General features: G+C 42.3%; 1 protein-coding gene across 8 annotated transcripts in view; it reads right to left on the minus strand.

Moving 5' to 3' along the window:
• The window catches only part of dct (dopachrome tautomerase), a 69,723-nt gene that overhangs the window by 36,446 nt on the left and 11,622 nt on the right, over positions 1 to 21,655 (minus strand). For 7 of the 8 annotated variants that reach the window (XM_059646518.1, XM_048533230.2, XM_059646519.1 and 4 more), the window contains 4 exons: positions 20,579 to 20,679; positions 17,952 to 18,118; positions 16,487 to 16,666; positions 236 to 374 (listed from right to left, as the gene is read on the minus strand). In XM_059646518.1, coding sequence (XP_059502501.1) covers positions 236 to 374; positions 16,487 to 16,666; positions 17,952 to 18,118; positions 20,579 to 20,679 — 587 coding nt within the window. The remainder of the gene's footprint in view (positions 1 to 235; positions 375 to 16,486; positions 16,667 to 17,951; positions 18,119 to 20,578; positions 20,680 to 21,655) is intronic. The other variant, XM_048533232.2, reaches the window with a different exon arrangement.

Consider the following 21,655-nt stretch of genomic DNA (forward strand, 5'->3'; position numbering starts at 1 on the left):
GGACTGATGCATCAGAAACAAGTGGTGAGAGAACCAACAAAAAAATAAAAATTTACTTTAATGTATTGATGCCTGTCCATCTGTCCATGACAGAATCAGAAAAAGAGCTGGATTCCCTAGATGCAATCAGAATGACTGCTCCTGACATCATAGCTACATTGACGGAATGTGGAATCAAGGAGCCCTAGCAAGCCTAGAGACAATGGGATCTATTTTGCATCAGCTGAACACATACCACAAAAAGTGGATCATTTGCTGCAGAGTGTGGATTCCCATTTGTTCCATTCAAAAAAGAATGAACTAAGTTGTGAAGACTTTGAACTTCGCCAGTGCCTGATTTGCCATCTGGTGTATTAAATCCTTCAAGGGCATTTCTGAAAGAGAAAGTGGGTCACACTTAACTTCAGTACAGCAGTCCAAATTTGACAAATCTACGGGCAGTTGGAAATCCCAATAATATGGGGACTGCTTAACTAAGCAACTTAAACTTATTAAGTTTGCATTTCTTTTCATTAATAGAGGGGAGTTTCTGGAGAGGGTAAAGAGCAATGTAAAACTATGGTTCAATATTAAAACATTACAGTGGCATAGTCAGGTCTTAGATTTGTAAATCAAAAGCTTAACAATCATTTTAAGTAGCATGTAGTTTTTCAGTCATATCATCTGATTTTCATTATGATGTTAATTAGATTCCTACAAAGCATCTAACCAATAACCGCGCACACAGTACCCAAAGTGAGCTCTGAGTAGGAAGATATAATATTTTTCCAGTCTCTAAGAATATTCTCATGCAAATTTTATTGGACGAACTTGAGAATTAACCTTTCTGAACCAAATATTGTGCATAAATCTTGCACTCAATTTAGCTGGGGTTGCCTCCATTCTAATTTAAGGAGCTGATCTACTAGGTGATGATATTAATTCCTTTAACTTTCCCCCTACAATTTTAATCCTTTTCATTAGTTAGTCATCTGTCTGCTAGTGATTTAAGTGTTCAAGATTCATTGCATTCCAACGGTTTCATGTTTAGAAAGTTATTCCTCGACGCTTCTGAAAAATCTACAAAGCATAATTGGAAACTGCTTCTGAAAGATATTTGCACAAGTAATTAATTATTGACTGTACATTATCCCTCCTGACCCTCTCTTAACATCAAAGCTTTCAATGTGTATATAATCCTTCTGGTTAATGTAAATAGTATCACATGAGGAAAATCAAATCCCACTGAACTTTAAGAAGTAAGTCCTAGGGATAGTGGCGTAACTGGACTGCGTAAGGATCTTAATATTCTTGATCTTTAATGTCCTTTAGAAAAGGAAATCTATTATTTTTACCTGGTCTGGCTTAGATGAGACTCCAGAGCCAAACAACTGATTTAATTTCTAACTGGCCTCTGCAATAACCTAGGAAATTACTCAGTTTTCCCAAATCACTGCAAAAAAGTCACAAGAGAATAAGACCGGATGGCCAACCTGGAAATAACCTAAGCACTGGGAGCAACAACATACTCTGTCCAGTCTATTCTGCGAAGTCCTCCTCAATAAAATTGCCAAATTCAGAGAACTGTCTGATGGGCTTGTCAGGCATTGTACTACTGAACAAATCAATTGTTGCTGCCAATGTCTACAGCTCCTCCATCACCCTCCACTGACACATATTTACCCAAGGGGAACTCAATTTCCAAATTCTTAGCATTGGTCCTGGACCCTGTGAAGACACATCGCATCAGATTAGACATGGACAAGGAAATCTCCTGCTGTTTACCAAATACCTCACATCCCCACCAAAATAATGAATCAGCACTCCTCCATGTTGAACACCATTTGGAGAAAACATTGAGGGTGACAAGGGCAAAAACCACCACTGACCAAGCTGATGAATTCATAAAGAATATTTCTCCCAGATTCGGCTTTCCACAGGTGGAAATGAGGCTAAGATGATGGTAAATCTCCTTAAATTCATCCTCACCAATCTGCCTGTCACTGATGTCACTCAGTCCATCACAGTACTCATAGGTGTGATTTCTGTACAGTCCTTTTACAGAATAGCTCTATTTCTACATTGAGGATACACTTCTTTATGTTGTGGGGCATCATCACTGAGATAAATGCAATAGATAAAGGCTGAATTGCAGAGGTATTGAGAGAGTGACTGCACTTGACATCAAGGCCACAGTGTAGAAACAAGGAGCCTGAGTAAAACTGGAATCCACGGGAATCATGGGGAAAATTCTCCACTGGTTTGAGTCATACCTGGCACTTAGGAAGGGCATTGTTATTGTGGGGGTTCAGTCCTCTCAGCTTCAGGATCTCACTGCAGAAGTTCATCAGGTTCCTTTGCCCAACCATCTTCAGATGCTTCATCGATGACCTTCCCTCTATCATAAGTTCAGAAGCGAGGATGCTTGCAAATGATTGCACAATGTTCAGCACCATTTGTGACTCCTCAAATTTTGATGCAGTTCATATCCATATGCAACAAGACCTGGACAATAACCAGACTTGGACTGATAAGTGGCAAGTGACAAGTAACATGTATGCCACACAAATGACAGACAATTGCGATCTCCATCTTGCCAAATCCCTAAATCTGCACTTATCCCTGGAACATATGAACAACAAAGATACCTACTTCAGACTCCTGCTCATTGACCACAGCTCTGCCTTCAACACCATTTCATCCTCCAGACTGATCTCAAAACTGAGTGACCTTGGTCTCGGCTCTGCTCTCTGCAAATGGATCCTCAGCTTTCTGAACCATAGGCCGCAATCAATGAGGATAGGTAACTGCACGTCCTACAGAAAAAACAACACTGGAGTCCCCCAGGGGTTCGTCTTCAGCCCCATACTGTACTCCCTGTACACAAATGCCAGGCATATGGACATGAACTGCATCAGAATTTGAGGAGTTTGGATCTGAGGTTGAGAGGGTGGAGAATGTCAAGTTCCTTGGAGTGACAATAACCGACAACCTGTCCTGGACTTCCCATGTGAAAGCAACAGTCAAAAGGGCACAACAACGTAACTTCTTTCTCAGGCAGCTCAGGAAATTTGACATGCCCATGAGGACCCTCACTGACTTCGAAAGATTCACCATTGGAAGCATGCTATCTGGATACATAATGCCCTGGTATGATAACTGCTCTGTCCAGGACCATAAGAAACTACAGATGATGGTGTGCGCAGCTCAGACCATCACAGAAGCCAACCTTCTATCAATGGACTCCATTTATATGGCTCACTGATGCGGAAAGGCGGCCAACATCATCAAAGGCCCATCGCACCCTGGTAATGACCACCTGCAACCTCTTCCATCATGCAAAAGATACAGAGGCCTCAACACCCCCACGAGCAGGTTCAGGAACAGCTTCTTTCCATCCCTTATCAGACTGTTGAATGGATTCTAGCCTCAAATAATGTAACCTGCAATGTTGCCTGTATGTCTCTAACTCTTTTTGATTCATACGTACTTTGCTTTTTGCGATGTGCTTGTAACACTTGTAAACAAAGCTTTTCACTGTATTTCGGTTCACGTGACAATAAATCAAACAATCAGACATAATCACCATTGTGGGGGCTACCATTCACCAGTAACTCAATTCTAAAACAGTACGTCAGAGGCTAGGAATATTGCAGTGAGTAATTCACCTCCTGGCTCCCCAAAATCTACAGGGCTCACATCAGGGGTCTATTGGCTCAATTCCCACTTGCCCGGATGAGCACAGGCCCAGAAATGCTCAAGAAGCTTGACACTATCCAGGACAAAGCAGCCCACTTGATTGGCACTATATCCACAAGTATTCACTCTACTCCATCACCAACACTCAGTAGTGGCAGTCTGTACTATCAGTGAAATGTATTACAGAAATTCAGCAAAGATCCTGAGACAGCACCTTCCAAATCAACAACTATCTCCATCTAGAAGGACAAGAGCAAGAGATATATGGAACAATCACAATTTGCCAAGTTCCCCTTCAAGCCACTCATCATCATACTTGGAAAATTATCACCATTACTTCACAGTTGCAGGGTCAAAATTCTGGAATTTTCTGCCTAAGCGCACAGTGGATCTACCAAAAGTGCAGTAGTTCAAGAAGGCACCTCACCTCCATCTTCTCAAGAGCAACTAGGGATGGGCGATAAATGCTAGCCTAATCAGCAATGTCCATGTCCCATGAGTAAATAAAAAAGTCACAAGTGATTTGGCAGCTCAAAACTGGAAACCTATGAGGTGCTGGGGGTCACCAGAATGATATTCAATCACAAGCTACAACCTCATGGCCCAGCTTATTCTGCACTGTAACACTACCATCAAACTAGGGGATTGACCTGGGTGGTAGAGCATGCCAAGAGTACTGCCAGACAGATCCAAAAAATGAGGTCATAGGACAATATGGATGCTAAAAAGTGTAAGTATCTTGCAATTGGCAAAGGTAAGTGATGTGGTAACCAGCACTCAAATCAAAGCTCTGCTGTCCTGTCATATACAGTTGTGAATGGTGGTGGGCGATTGTACATCTAATCTGAGAAGGAGATTTCACAAGGACCTATCTTAACCATTGGAAGCCCAACACATTAGAAGACAAGGCTGAAGCATTTGCATCCTTCTTCAGTCAAAAATATCAATAAGAATGATTGATCTCCGATTCTTCCTAAGGCTTTCAATTTTATAGGTGCCAGTCTTCAGCCAATACAATTCACTCACTCCACAGAGTAGAAGAAAAGGCTGAAGGCACTGGATACTTAGACGTTTTGGATCCCGTCACTATCCTGACAGGAGAACTGAAAGCTTATGCTTTGGAACTGCCAATTATGTACCTGCCATGAAGAACAGGTCAAATTCAATCTGGTCAATAATCATCCCATCATCCTAATCTCAAGGAGTCATCAATGGTACTATCAAGCTATCTTTACAATGTAATAACCTCTTTACTAACATTCAACTTGCATCCTATACAGGCTGAAACCACCTCTTCACTACCTTGGCCAAAGATATAAGAAAGAGTCAAATTCCAGAGATGTGTTGAGCGTGACTGCCCTTGGTATTAAAGCATCAATCAAAAAATGCGACATCAAGGAGTTCTGGCAAAATTGGTGTCAATGGGAATTTTGGAATTGTACATAGCACAGAGGACGACAATCATGTGTGTTGAAAGCAAAATATCTCAGCTCTAGAACATCTCTAAAGGAGTTTCTCAGAGTAATGTCCTAGGTCCAATTATCTCCAGCTGTTTCATCAATGAATTTTCCTCCATCATAAGGCCAGAAGCAGGGATGTTACTGATGATTGCACAATGTTAGCAGCATTTATTTCAGGGCTACCTACAGCAGCACCTGGCTTGGGCTGACAATATCACTTGCTGATAGTCTGCTCTTTAATACTACTTGTAGCGACATGGCTTTCATTGTTGATTTACTGTGCACAGTTGTATGGGTTCCCAATTAGAGTTATGAGCTATGAGCCATGGCATGATGGTACTGACTTTGCCATTCAGTAGCCAATCTTTGATTAGCCATGATGGTTCAAATATTAATGGAACAAAGGACCCCTGCAGAGCAAACTGATGCCAGGATGATGGGCATTCACCTGCATGATGCAATGTCTACGACTATATGTTGGCTACACACTAAGGAAATGCAACTTCTTTCAGCTGAGTTCAGATGAGGAGCAGTAAAGGCAACATCCGCACAGGGAATGGGACATAGCACTTGGAGGAAGCTGCAACCTGTGCAAACCTCATGTTGACTCCATCCGCTCAGCTCTGGTGGGAAGAAATAACATCATGTGAGTTCCTGTATACAGCAGGGTGCTGAAAGTACAAGATAGCAACATTGAACCAGACAGTCATACAGCATGGAAACAGACCCTTCAATCCAACTTGTCCATGCCAAACCAATTTCCCAAACCAAACTAGTCATATTTGCCCCTCCTTGGCCCAAATCTCTCCAAATCTTTTCTATTCATGTCGCTGTCCAAATGCCTTTTGAATGTTGTAACTGTACCTGCATCTGCCACTTTTTCTGGCAGTTCATTCCACTTACAAACCATCCTCTGCGTAAAATAGTTGCTCCTCAGGTGTCTTTTAAATCTTTCTCCTCTGAATTTAAAATTATGCTCCCTAGTTTTGAACTCCCCTACCCTAAGGAAAAGACTTTAGCTATTCACCTTATCGCTGGCCCCTATAATTTTATAAACCTCAACCTCTGATGAAAAATTCCCAGACTATACAGTCTCTCTTTATAACTCAAACTCTCCAGTCCCAGTAGCATCTTTGTAAATCTTTTCTGCACTCTTCCCAATTCAATCATATCGTTCCTATAGGAGGACAACCAGAACTGTGCACAGTACTACACAAGTGACCTCACTATTGCCCTGCATAACCACAACGTGATATCGCAACTCTATGTTCAATGGTCTCAGCAATGAAGGCAAACACCTTCTTCACCACTCTGTGTACGAATGACACAACTTACAAGGAACTGTGTATCTCAACCCCCGGGTCTTTCTGTTCAACAACACAGACCAGGGCCTACCATTAAATGTGTAACTCCTACCCTTGTTCGATTTACCACAGTGCAACATTTTATACTTATCTAAATTAAACTGACTATCCATAATCAGTCCTTGACTCTCAAAATGCACGTAAATTCTGTGTCTCAGAATCCCCACCAACAACCTACCCACCGCTGATGTCAGATTGACCAGATTAAGTCCCCAGGCTTCTCCTTGCAGCCAATAGCCAAAAACGTTAGCCACCTGTCAGTCTTGCAGCACCTCACCATGGCTGTAGATGAAACAAATATCTCTGCTAGGGGCTCCTCAATTTCTTCCCTAGCTTCCCACTATGTCCTCGGATATACTTGATCAGGTCCCAAACATTTATCTGACTTTATGCTTTTTGAGACTTCCAACATGTCCTTTTCTCTAATGTGGACTATTTTCTTAGCTTTCATGTCTTTCTCTGCAGTAAATATTTGTTTAGGATCTCTCCCATCTCTGGCAATTCCACAAACAGATGACCTTGTTAATCTAGCGTGGATGATCCTGAAGCTTATCTGCCAAGGCTATCTCATATCCCCTTTTTGCCCTTCTGATTACAGTCTTAAGAATGCCCCTTCTCCTCTTACATTCTTCAAGCGATTCACTTGATCCCAGTTGCCTATACCTGACATATGATTCTTGCTTTTTCTTCAACAGAGCCTCAATATATCCAGTCATCCACGTTCCCCACTCCTGCCAACCTTGCCCTTCACTCTCACAGGAACATATGGTCTCTGAACTCTAGTTATCTCTTTTGAAAGCTTCCCACTTGCCAGTCATCCCTTCACCTGTGAACAGTCTATCCCAATCAATTTTTAAAATTTTCTGTCTCAGGTCATCAAAATTGTCATTACTTCAATTTAGAGCTTTAACTATTGTACAAGGCCTATTCTTTTCTATACCTAAAATTAAAACTAATAGAATTATGCTCAACAGTCCCAAAGTGCTCCCCCAGTAACACTTGAGTCACTTCCTTGCCTTATAGAACATAGAACATTACAGCACAGTACAGGCCCTTCGGCCCTCGATGTTGTGCCAACCTGTCATACCGATCTAAAGCCATCCTAACCTACACTATTCCATGTACGTCCATATGCTTGTCCAATGACGACTTAAATGTGCCTAAAGTTGGCGAATCTACTACCGTTGCAAGCAAAGCGTTCCATTCCCTTACTACTGAGTAAAGAAACTACCTCTGACATCTGTCCTATATCTTTCACCCCTCAAGAGAGGCATAGATAGAGTTGATAGCCAGAGACTATTTCCCAGGGCAGAAATGGCTAGCACGAGGGGTCATAGTTTTAAGCTGGTAGGTGGAAAGTATAGAGGGGATGTCAGAGGCAGGTTCTTTACGCAGAGAGTTGTGAGAGCATGGAATGCGTTGCCAGCAGCAGTTGTGGAAGCAAGGTCATTGGGGTCATTTAAGAGACTGCTGGACATGTATATGGTCACAGAAATTTGAGGGTGCATACATGAGGATCAATGGTCGGCACAACATTGTGGGCTGAAGGGCCTGTTCTGTGCTGTACTGTTCTATGTTCTATGTTCTATGTTCTAATTTAAAGCTATGCCCCCTTGTGCTCGCCGTCACCATCCTAGGAAAAAGGCTCTCCCTATCCACCCTATCTAATCCTCTGATTATTTTATATGTTTCAATTAAGTCACCTCTCAACCTTCTTCTCACTAATGAAAACAGCCTCAAGTCCCTCAGCCTTTCCTCGTAAGACCTTCCCTCCATACCAGGCAACATCCTAGTAAATCTCCTCTGCACCCTTTCCAAAGCTTCCACATCCTTCTTATAATGCGGTGACCAGAACTGCACACAATACTCCAAGTGTGGCCGCACCAGAGTTTTCTACAGCTTCACCATAACCTCTTGGTTCCGGAACTCAATCCCTCTATTAATAAAAGCTAAAACACTGTATGCCTTCTTAACAGCCCTGTCAACCTGGGTGGCAACTTTCAAGGATCTGTGTACATGGACACCGAGAGCTCTCTGCTCATCTACACTGCTAAGAATCTTACCATTAGCCCTGTACTTTGCCTTCCGGTTACTCCTACCAAAACGCATCACCTCACAGTTGTCTGCATTAAACTCCATTTGCCACCTCTCAGCCCAGCTCTGCAGCTTATCTATGTCTCTCTGCAACCTACACCATCCTTTGTCACTATCCACAACTCCACCGACCTTAGTGTCGTCTGCAAATTTACTAACCCAACCTTCTACGCCCTCATCCAGGTCATTTATAAAAATGACAAACAGCAGTGGACCCAACACCGAACCTTGCGGTATACCACTAGTAACTGGTCTCCAGGATGAACATTTCCCATCAACTACCACCCTCTGTCTTCTTTCAGCAAACCAATTTCTGATCCAAACTGCTATATCTCCCACAATTCCATTCCTCCGCATTTTGTACAATAGCCTATTGTGGGGAACCTTATTGAACACCTTGCTGAAATCCATATACACCACATCAACCGGTTTATTCTCATCTACCTGTTTGGCCACCTTCTCAAAGAACTCAATAAGATTTGTGAGGCACGACCTTCCCTTCACAAAACCGTGCTGACTATCCCTAATCAATTTATTCTTTTCTAGATGATTATAAATTCTATCCCTTATAACCTTTTCCAACACTTTACCAACAACTGAGGTAAGGCTCACTGGTCTATAATTACCAGGGTTGTCTCTACTCCCCTTCTTGAACAGGGGAACCACATTTGCTATCCTCCAGTCATCTGGCGCTATTGTTGTAGACAATGACGAGTTAAAGATCAATGCCAAAGGCTCGGCAATCTCCTTCCTGGCATCCCAGAGGATAAATCCCATCCGGCCCAGGGGACTTATCTATCTTCACCTTCTGAAGGATTTCTAGTACCTCTTCCTTGTGAACCTCAATCCCACCTAGTCTAGTAGCCTGTATCTCAGTATTCTCCTCGACAACATTGTCGTTTTCTAGAGTGAATACTGTTGAAAAATATTCATTTAGCACTTCCCCTATCTCATCTGACTCCACACACAACTTACCACTACTATCCTTGATTGGGCCTAATCTAACTTTCGTCATTCTTTTATTCCTTAAATACCCGACAGAAAGCCTTAGGGTTTACCCTGATCCTATCCACCAACAACTTCTCATGTCTCCTCCTGGCTCTTCTGAGCTCTCTCTTTAGGTCTTTCCTGGCTACCTCGTAGCCCTCAAGTGCCCTAACTGAGCCTTCACATCTCATACTAACATAAGCCTTCTTCTTCCTCTTGACCAGAGATTCCACCTCCTTCGTAAACCATGACTCCCGCACTCTACAGATTCCTCCCTGCCTGACAGGTACATATTTATCTAGGACACACAGGAGCTTTTCCTTGAATAAGCTCCACATTTCTAATGTGCCCATCCCCTGCAGTTTCCTTCTCCATTCTATGTTCCCTAAATCTTGCCTAATCTCATCGTAATTGCCTTTCCCCCAGCTATAACTCTTGCCCAGTGGTATACACCTATCCCTTTCCATCACTAAAGTAAACATAACAGAATTGTGATCGCTATCACCAAAGTGCTCACCTACTTCCAAATCTAACACCTGGCCAGGCTCATTACCCAGTACCAAATCTAATGTGGCTTCGCCCCTTGTTGGCCTATCTACATACTGTGTCAGGAAGCCCTCCTGCACACTCTGGACAAAAACTGACCCATCTATTGTACTCGAACTATACTTTTCCCAGTCAATATCTGGAAAGTTGAATTTCCCCCATGACAACTACCCTGTCTCTCTCACTCCTATCGAGAATCATCTTTGCTATCCTTTCCTCTACATATCTGGAACTATTCGGAGGCCTATAGAAAACTCCCAACAGGGTGACCTCTCCTTTCCTGTTTCTAACCTCAGCCCATACTACCTCAGTTGACGAGTCTCCAAACATCCTTTCTGCAACTGTAATACTGTCCTTGACCAACAATGCCACACCTCCGCCCCTTTTACCACCTTCTCTGTTCTTACTGAAACATCTAAATCGCGGAACCTGCCACAACCATTCCTGCCCCCGCTCTATCCATGTCTCCAAAATGGCCACAACATCGAAGTCCCAGGTACCAACCCATGCTGCAAGTTTACCCACCTTATTCCGGACGCTCCTGGCATTGAAGTAGACACACTTCAATCCAACTTCTTGCTCGCCGGTGCCATCTTGCCTTCCTGAAACTTTATTTCGGACCACCCTACTCTCAACCTTTTCTATAGTCGAACTACAATTTTGGAGCCCATCTCCCTGCTGAATTAGTTTAAACCCACCCGAACAGCCTTAGCAAATTTCCCCCCAAGGATATCGCTACCCCTCTGGTTCAGGTGAAGACCATCTTGCTTGTAGAGGTCCCACCTACCCCAGAAAGAGCCCCAATTATCCAAGAATCCAAAACCCTCCCTCCTGCACCATCCCTGTAGCCACGTGTTCAACTCCTCTCTCTCCCTATTCCTCGCCTCACTAGTACGTGGCACGGGCAACAAACCAGAGACAACTCTGTTCGTCCTAGCTCTCAGCTTCCATCCTAGCTCCCTGAATTTCTGCCTTAAATCCCCGTCTCTCTTCCTACCTATGTCGTTGGTGCCAATGTGGGCCACGACTTGGGGCTGCTTTCCCTCCCCCTTAAGGATCCCAAAAACACGATCAGAGACATCACGCACCCTGGCACCTGGGAGGCAACACACCAACCATGAGTCTCACTCGTCCCCACAGAACCTCCTATCTGCCCCCCTAAGTATGGAGTCCCCAATGACTAACGCTCTGCTCCTCTTCCCCCTTCCCTTCTGAGCAGCAGGGACAGACTCTGTGCCAGAGACCTGTGCCCCACTGCTTTCCCCTGGTAAGTCGTCCCCCCCAACAGTATCCAAAACGGTATACTTATTGTTGAGGGGAATGACCACAGGGGATCCCTGCACTGCCTGCTGGTTCCCTTTCTGTCCCCTGACCGTAACCCATCTGCCTTTTTCCTGTACTTGAGGAGTGACTACCTCCCTGTAACTCCTCTCAATAACCCCCTCTGCCTCCCGAATGATCCAAAGTTCATCCAGCTCCAGCTCCAGTTCCCTAACGCGGTTTTCAAGGAGCTGGAGTTGGGTGCACTTCCTGCAGATGTAGTCAGCAGGGACACTAGTGGTGACCCTTACCTCCCACATTCTGCAGGAGTAACATTCAACTGCCCTGACCTCCGTTCCCATAATTCTAAATTCCCAAAGACTTAAAAAAAAAGAAAAAATAAACTTGTTACCTTACCAATCAGGCACACAGAACCTTTTTTTTTGGTTAGAGGAGGAGGATGGGTGGGAGACACTACACGGGTAGTGTTTCGGGTAATGCAACCACACAAATATATTACCTCACTCACTCACCAGTCCCGTGTCAGCTCCTGCTCAGCGTCCCTCCGCCTATTCACGAGGTAAGCTTTTTAACGTTCAAAAACAGTGACTCACCCGGTTCCCGACAGGCTCCTGCTCCAAGGTCACGCTCGCGCTGCTGCTGCAACCAGGAGAAGGTCAAGAATGACTCCTTCCCTAGTAGATGCATCTACACACTGATAATGAAAATGTTCTTGACCACATGTAACAAATTACGCCCCATCCAAGCTATTAACATACAGTAATTCCAGTCTAAGTTAAAATCCCCTACTATTACAACCCTATTATTCTTACACATACCTGAGATCTCTCTACATCTAGAATACAGAACATAGAAAAGTACAGCACAGTACAGGCCCTTCGGCCCACGATGTTGTGCCGAGGAATAATCCTAATCCAAAAATAAAATAACCTGACCTACATTCCCCTCAATTCACTGCTGTCCATGTGCACGTCCTGCAGTCGCTTAAATGTCACTAATGACTCCGCTTCCACGACTACCACTGGTAAACTATTCCATGCGCTCACAACTCTCTGGGTGAAGAACTTCCCTCTGACATCTCCTCTATACCTTCCTCCTAATACCTTAAAACTATGACCCCTCGCGGCAGTCAATCCGGCCCTGGGGAAAAGTCTCTGGCTATCGACTCTATCCATGCATCTCATTACCTTGTACACCTCAATCAGGTCACCGCTTTTCCTCCTTCTCTCCAGAGAGAAAAGTCCAAGCTCAGTCAACCTCTCATCGTAAGACAAGCCCTCCAGTCCAGGCAGCATCCTGGTAAACCTCCTTTGCACCCTCTCCAAAGCCTCCACATCTTTCCTATAATAGGGTGACCAGAACTGGACACAATATTCCAAGTGTGGTCTCACCAGGGTTTTGTAGAGCTGCAGCATAACCTCGCGGCTCTTAAACTCGATCCCCCATTAATGAAAGCCAAAACACCATATGGTTTCTTAACAACCTTATCCACCTGGGTGGCAACTTTGAGGGAGCTATGCACTTGAACACCAAGATCCCGCTGTTCCTCCACTGTGCCGAGAATCCTGCCTTTAATCCTATATTCAGCATTTAAGTTCGACCTTCCAAAATGCATCACTTCGCATTTATCCAGGTTGAACTCCATCTGCCATTTCTCAGCCCAGCTCTGCATTCTGTCAATGTCTCACTGAAGCCTGCAATAGCCCTCGATACCATCAACGGCACCTCCTACCTTTGTGCCATCAGCAAACATACTAACCCACCCCTCAACCACCTCATCCAAGTCATTTATAAAAACTACAAAGAACAGAGGCCCAAGAACAGAGCCCTGCGGGACACCACTCAGTGCTGACCTTCAGGCAGAATACTTACCATCGACAACCACTCTCTGCCTCCTGTCAGCCAACCAATTCTGAATCCAGACAGCCAAATCACCCTGTATCCCACACCTCCTGACTTTATGAATGAGCCTGCCGTGGGGAACCTTATCAAATGCCTTGCTGAAGTCCATGTACACCACATCCACTGCTCAACCCTCGTCAACCTGTCTCGTGACTTCCTCAAAGAACTCAATAAGATTTGTAAGGCATGACCTGCCCCTCACAAAGCCATGCTGACTCCCTTTAATCATGCTATGCTTTTCCAAATAGTCATAAATCCTATCCCTCAGAATTCTTTCCAAAACCTTGCTGACAGACGTAAGACTGACTGGTCTGTAATTTCCAGGGATTTCCCTATTCCCTTTCTTGAAAAGAGGAACAATATTTGCCTCCCTCCAATTCCGGTATGACTCCCGTGGAGAGTGAGGAAGCAAAGATCTTTGCTCCTCAGCCTTCCTGCTGACTACTGGAAGCCCAATAATACAATTCCATCAAGGTGATCTTCCCTTTCTTATATCGGACATCCACTAATATAGCTTCAATTGATGATTCCCTAGGAATATCCTCTCTCAGTATAGCCAAGATATTTCCCTTATCCAAAACATCACTCCTCTTCCTCTTCTGCCTCCCTTTCCATCCTTCCTGTAGCATCTACACCCCAAGCACTGAACTGCTATCCTGTCCTTTGCTAGGTCAAGTTTCTCTTATGTATGATATCCCAGTCCCATGATGTTCCTTGTATTGCCACCAGCAGGCTAAAGGAAGCCAGGCCTTGAAAAATTAACAGGTATGAAGGCTTTGATAAAAATAAGCAATGATTTCTTGCAATGGTGGTCACAACTGTTAATGAGTTTCAGCAACAACTTCATTTGTGAAACACTGTTGTGTCAAGCGTTGGTACTGGATAAAGCCAAGATGAGACAGTTGCTCTCTGAATACTCACCAACATCTGGATTCCTACTGAAAGCCCAGTTCCTCCTTCCTCACTTAGCAGCTGGGCCTTTTATATGAGACCTACCTTCTTTCTCCAAATGTAGCATACTTCCTTCAAACAGTCTTAAACCCTTCATGCTTTTTTTTAGTGGAAACCCTATGAGGTCACACATGGGCTGTAAGAAACATTTTTCAGCACAAGATGTGCAATGACACAGCACAGCCAGCTAGACCATTCTCATTTGATTACCTGATTAAAATTTTAGCAAAGTATAGTCACATTCCAAATGTATGCATATTTGTATCAGTGACAGAAAACTAAAACAACCCAATAATGAACCTGCAGGTATTTACTTAATTTCATACAGTCACAGAATCATACAGAATGGAAACAAATCCTTTCGCACAACTTGACCATGTCAACCAGACACCTCAATGTGGCCTAGTCATATTTGACAGCATTTAGCCCATATCCCTCTAAATCTTTCCTATTCATATACCTATTTTGGTCTCCTTACTTGAGAAAGGATGTACTGGTATTGGAGGGGGTGCAGAGGAAGTTCACTAGGTTGATTCCAGAGTTGTCAGGTTTGCCTTATGAGGAGAGACTGAGTAGATTAGGACTATATTCTTTGGAATTTAGAAGAATGAAGGGGAATTTTATAGAGACCTAAAATTGTGAAGAGACTAAATAAGATAGAGAGCAGGGAGGTTGTTTCCACTGGCAGGTGAAAGTAAAACTAGGGGTCAAAGCCTCAAAGTAAGGGGGAGCAGATTTAGGACTCAGTTGAGGAAGAACTCCTTGACCCAAAGGGTTGTGAATCTATGGAATTCCCTGCCCAGTGAAGCAGTTATATCTCATTGAATGCTCTAAAGACAAACGTACATAGATTTTTGAAAAGCAAAGGAACTAAATTAAACGAGCAGGCAAGTAAGTGGAGCTGAGTTCATGAAAAGTTCAGCTATGACCTTATTGAAAGGCAGAATAGGTTCAAGGGGCCAAATGGCCTCCTCCTATTTCTTATGGTCTTATGTTTTTATCAAAAGTGAGGAGAGGTAGGCGAGGGAGAGGTTGAAAGAGGGTAAGAGGCTAAATCAAAATGGTGTCACTCGCTTCTTGGATCTTCAAGGAACCGACCAAATTCAGTTTACAAAACAATTAACAACTTTCTTTAACGTTTACCAAAATCAGAAGTGCATAGGATTTTGAAAAGAAATCTCCCTTTCGTTCAGACATCCATTCTGAGTAACCAGCTTCATTGAAGACACTTATTCTCAAGTCTTTCTAGGCACATTACCTCATAGCTTCACTTTATTCTGTTGCAAATAAATCCACATTCTAACAGCATTCCCCTGAGCAGATTCTCTGATCTAGTACATTCTTGATAGGTTTACAAAGGTTCCATGTTTCTGCATTACTCAGAGAATAAATTAAACTTAAAATATATGTTAAAATCATATTTTTCAGAAGAGGGAATGAAAGCCATTTCTAAACATTAATCTGTCTAAAGTTCTGAAGCTCAAAAATCCAATTAATGAGTTTGACATGAGAAGATGAGCAAAACTATCTAGTTAAGTAAAATAATTAAATCATGGAATAGTGTCAAATTACCTCAGATCAAGCAAAAGTGAAATATTTCCTTTTACATTAATCGCACGTCCTCATTAGCAGGCAATCTACCCAACTCACCCACCTATTCTTCAGGTTGTGATGAGGTAGCTTAACATTCCATAGGATTCAAATTGGGAAGTACGGTTACTTTTGCGACCAAAAATACTTTTAACATGCAAAATCCTTTGAACGGAACTGGCTGTGTGTCTCCACACTTCCATTGAAATGTTGTACTCAATGTCACGCTTAGAGTGGTGACTTCAAACAATGTATGCTGACATTCATGAACTTAATGATTCTGATATTCTCAAGAATGGTGGCAGTTATTGGAAATGTGTGCACAAATTCCTTTCCCAAGATGGTAGTTTGCACACTTCCATCAGAAGTGAACATTTTTAGCACATTTTCCAGTCTTAGTCGATACATAAAGAACAACACACATCCCCCGACCCAACTGAACCCCTCAAAATGTTGAGTGATCACAGCCAGGATGTGCCATGGACATTCGTCTGATTCCTATGTGATGAGGTGTAAGATAAGCTCTTGCATAACTTCAGCTTTCCTTAAACATTGTTCTTTTCATGAAATTTTTATTCCGTAAAAAGCGACAGATTATCAGTTTCTTCCCCCTCCAAGAGTATGTTTACCTACCTGAAACTGAAATTAGAATTCTTGAAATAAGGTGGAGTATCAAATTCTTTAATAGACATACAACGGTGAACATCCTCCATGCTTGGCAGCCGGATCCCGCTCTTTCCCAAGAAGGCCCTCCTTATTGGACCTTCATTTGTTCCATTGCAGAGAGTGACCAAGCGGTTATAATCATCCAAACTACAAATTTTATATGAACACCACAATAATATTAGATATTAGAATGTCTATACAAAAGGGGCAATCTTTACAACAGAGGTGTTTGCCATGGACACGCAGTGAATACTGTACAATCCAAGTGTCTACAACTTTACTCTTTTTGGGGACATCAGAAAAGAACAAGAATAAGATACAGTGAGGAGAGGATGAACTTAGACTTTTTGTTTGATTACTGTATCTAAACAATAGAGCTAACAAACTTCGATCAATATTGGTCCCAAGCCTTTATATTTCAAAGGAATTGGCTTGCATTATTGCACTGAGTAACTCAATTGTTTTGTTGATTACAACAACCACATGGGTAACTGGTGTGTAAGGGTGTCAGGATCCTGGAGCAACCTTGTGATGAAGTCACAGAGCAGCATATCACTGAGCATAATTTGGGCAGAGTGGGTGCAACGAGAACAGACGACATTTCACTACACTTAATCAAACTTCAATATACTAGACAAGAACTCCAGACATTATTAAGAGTGCATGGACATGAACACATGAAGAAGATAAATTAGTACTTACATATTCAAAGACACAATAATCCTAATTAATAAAATCAGAACATGATGTACATCCATGATTCTTATATGTAGCGCTGTTCAGTGTTAATGACTAATAAATAGTGTTACTTTGAAGTATATGCCAGAAGCAACCTCATTTTATCTCCATCACTCTGCCTTGACTCTAAACTCTTAGTGTGGCATCAAATCACATGACAGAAAAAAAATGACAGCAAGATTGATGTACAGCTTGAAAATTGATGCTTGGAAGGAAGTTGCAAACATTGCGGTAAAATTCAATCCCAAGGCAGAGCTGTCACTGGAAGAACCTGGAAAGATCTGCGAAGCTGTAATATAGCATGACAGTGCTATTTTCACGACTCACCAACAGCTTGGTCCCCAATATCAACATAGGATCTATGAAGTTACCATGATTGAAACATAGGGTTTGGTCTGACTGTGAAGTTTATGAAAAATTGATTTGATAGAATAAGTCTGAACAGCATCCTAGCTGGGATTGTGGTAGAAGAAATTGATGGCATCTGAAAGTCTATTAAAGAAAATATACTCAGAATTTTGATGGACTTACTAGTGACCCGGCAAGAAAAAAATAGTTGTATTTATATGGTGCTTTTCAAGCCCTTTGCATCCAATGGCACATGTTCGAAGATTAGTCAATACATTTCAATATAAGATTTGCATTAGCATTTAATTCAAAATTCATATCCAATTTGCAGCATTCAATAACTCACCTATTGCACACGATCTCCCACTGCGAGAATCTGGAACTCTGATTAATCAATGTCGAGTCATCAAGGCGCATGGATCCCAACAAAGGCGCTGTGCAGACATCACAGTCATTTCTTCCTGTGGCAAAGTTCCAATATGGAATTGCAAATGAATCATTTCCTATGAGTTTCTGAGAGGGAGAAATTGGATTTCAGTTGTGCGAACAGCTTACACAATGTCCAGTCAAAATGATAGCGGTTCAGTGATGTAGTATATTTGTGCTCAAGCATCCTGTGCTATGAAATGAGCAAGGTAATTTCTTCATGCAAAATTTCCATACTGTAAATTCCCAATTTCAATGAGTTATACATTGAAGCCATAGACAGGCACCAGACCACAGAATCCCTAAAGTGTGGAAACAGGCTCTTCAGCTAACAAATCCACACCAACCCTCAGAATATCCCACCTAAACCTATCCCCCATAACCCACCTAATCTTTACATCACTGAACACTATGAGCAATTTAGCATGGTCAATCTACCTAGCCTGCACATCTTTGGATTGTGGGAGGAAACCAGAGCATCCAGAGGAAACCCATGCAGACATGGGGAGAACGTGCAAACTCCACACAGACAGTTGCCCGAGGGTGGAATTGAACACCGGTCACTGGCGCTGAGGCAGCAGTGCTAACCACAGTGCCACCATCACAAATAAAAGAGTGAACTTTTTGAGGAATATCTTCACAGCAGTTTCTTAAAGAGCTTTGACTTATATGCAAAACATTTTTTTCAACCAAACTCAAATGGTATTTGGATAGAGGATATGAGTAAACCACAGGCCGATCTTATGTTTCCACACCAGCAGGTTTGCCACTGCTGGGCAGGTTGTTAACAGTATAATTCCTGGGTGAACATCTCATTACTTTCCCACCCACCCAGATTTGTCCATCTTTATTTGGGTGGCAGGTAAGGTTTAGGGTGTAAAGGATTGAGCAAAAATCCCCATCGTCTAAAATACTGGACAAGACATTGGACTTCTCTAACACCTAAGATATTGGACAAAATTCAAAAGTCAGGCTGCAACAAATACACAGAGCCAGGATCAAAAATGGAGGTTGCTGGAAAAGCTCTGCAGGTCTGGCAGCATCAGTGAAGAAAAAAATCAGAGTTAACTTTTGAGTCCGGTGACCCTTCCTCAGAACAGACCCAAAACATTGACTCTGATTTTCTTCTTCACCAATGCTGCCAGGCCTGCTGAGTCGTTCCAGCAACTTCTGTTTTTGATCCTGGCTTTGTGTATTTGTTGCAGCCTGAGCTCTGGCTTTTGAAATCTCCAGAAACCTAACACTGCTCTAACTTTTATACCTCAGGCTTCATAGCACAGACAGTATGGGCCCTACACAAACACCGGACACACAACTTCAATCAAAATACATTCACACATACTCTTAACTATCAGCAAATCAATTGATTTCAGAAGGAAACAAATACTGTTGCTTTTAGTTTTAATTGTGTTTAATTTAATAGTGTATTTAATTACTGTCCTCAATTGCATATTTCTGTCCTTTGTATAATTAATAGTGTTAATTTCACAGTTTATTGCGTTTACCCTTATTTCTTGTATTATACTTACCTTTTGCCTTGTAAATAAACAGAGATTCTTTTTCCCTGAAATCCTTGACTGCTGTCTTCTTCATTTCACATTTCCTAAATAAGTCTAGTGCCTTAGAACCAGGGATCTGGGGGTGATTCAAACTACCTAAAATCAACAAATTACTGAGTGCAGAAGCCAACAGGTGGTATGCACCTGCACCCCCCCCCCCCCCCCCCCATCCCATTGGGTTCTGAGAGGGCATGTTATTGGCCACTTAAGGGCCATCTTACACCCAGTTTCCATCTTGAGGTGAGCAAAAGAAGTTCAGGGGATAGGGATGTGTCTGAGTGGTGATCCTGTATGGGCCTCAGATGGGAAAATAGTTTGGGGGAATGGGATGTTCCCTCAGGCCCATCATAACACTTGGGTTTCTCACCTTGGTTTGTATTCTGTGGGTTCTCCCTTCCCCTTGACTTTTCAATTAAGACAGTGACCCTTTGCTGTATCTCTAGGTCTCACCTTCCCTCCTCTACATCACCCAAACAAGGCCCCAACCCCAACTGTGAGCCCCTGCACATACCTGCTCCTGAGATCTGAACTTCAGTTCTGGGGATTCCTTGTAGTCACAGCCTTGGACACCTCTGGAGCTGCAACTGCAGGAGCAATTAATCTGCTGGACAATCAGATTTAACTAACTATCTTTGTGGGGGAACTTATGCAAAATGAGGGGGAGAAAATATCCAGTTTCCAACTAATTGGTGCTTCACAATGGCTATGTGATTAATAAGGAAATATTTCCCACTGACTCTTCAGAGGATGAGGTGGGAAACCCTGCCATCGGAAAAAGCCTGCCTCATTAATTTATAAGCTATTTGAACTGGAGATTCAAAACAAAGGTTGTTAGTAATCCTCAAATGGAATGGAGTGTAAAAAGCGTATCCTTTTTATTGGATTCAAATCTAACTCTCCATCTTCTTATATTCCATGTTTTTAAAATGCATTTGTAAATTAAAATGATTCATCATATTCATTAAACCAAAGTATAGCACTGCCCAACCTGTAAATCTTTCTCCAGCAACATTAAATGGTACCGATGCCAGGTAAGAAAAGCCGGACCTTGGTGAGAAAAATCTATAGCTTTAAATGTCTGACTACGCCCTGCAATAACAAGGAAAAAAAAAGACAAAAAATTTAATAAAATTATCAAATGAAAATACATATTGGCAAATTGCTATCATGTCTGGTTCAATTAATCCCAGATTTGTCATTTGCACACAAAATTGTCGTTAAACTCAGAAAAATACTCACCAAAAGTTCTTCCAGATATTTAACAGTATGCTAATTTTGATTTATCGATAGAACGTTTTGGAAGGCCAGTGAATGGAATTAGAGTTTGAACTGAAACTTCAAATATCCTACTTTAAGATAGATGTTATTATGGTTTGTGAGAGCAAACAATGTGACTACATTCATTCTTTTCAGTCAAATGTCAAAACTAGCCTTTGCAAAGGGCAAGTGCACTTTAAAAATGGATATAATAATATCTTCAATATCATCCAAATCTTTCAGAGTTGGAATTGGATGTTCAAACCTATATATTAACAGCATACCATAATGAAACAACTTTGAACGAACCAATCGTCCAGCTTATTAGGTCATAGAAGAATAACACAGAATTCCTAAAGTACAAAAAGAAGCGATTTGGCCCGTCAAATTTTTACTGACACTATCTCCAGGATCCTGCATTTAGCAAGGTTAACCCACCCATCACAGAGCAATTTAGCATGGCCAATCCTGCACATCTTTGGACTGTGAGAGGAAATAAAAGCACCCAGAAGAAACCCACGCAAACATGGGGAGAAAGTGCAAATTCTGCCCAAGACTGGTTTCAAACCTGAATGCCTGGCACAGTGAAGCAGCAGCGCTAAACACTGTGCCACCCTTTTCAACTTTAAACTGCTAACCACATGAAAAGTGAAGGATTAAGGTGATCTGTGCATAAAACTGATTTATATTATTAACATTGGAGCTTGCAATTAGCTTTGGATGGAAACACAGGCTGAGATTTTCTCATTTTCGATTTAAGTGTAGGGGTGAGTATGCTAAGTAGCAACCAAGAAGTCTATTACACACC

This window comes from Stegostoma tigrinum, chromosome 6, assembly GCF_030684315.1.
Source record: "Stegostoma tigrinum isolate sSteTig4 chromosome 6, sSteTig4.hap1, whole genome shotgun sequence".
Taxonomy (NCBI): Eukaryota; Metazoa; Chordata; class Chondrichthyes; order Orectolobiformes; family Stegostomatidae; genus Stegostoma; species Stegostoma tigrinum.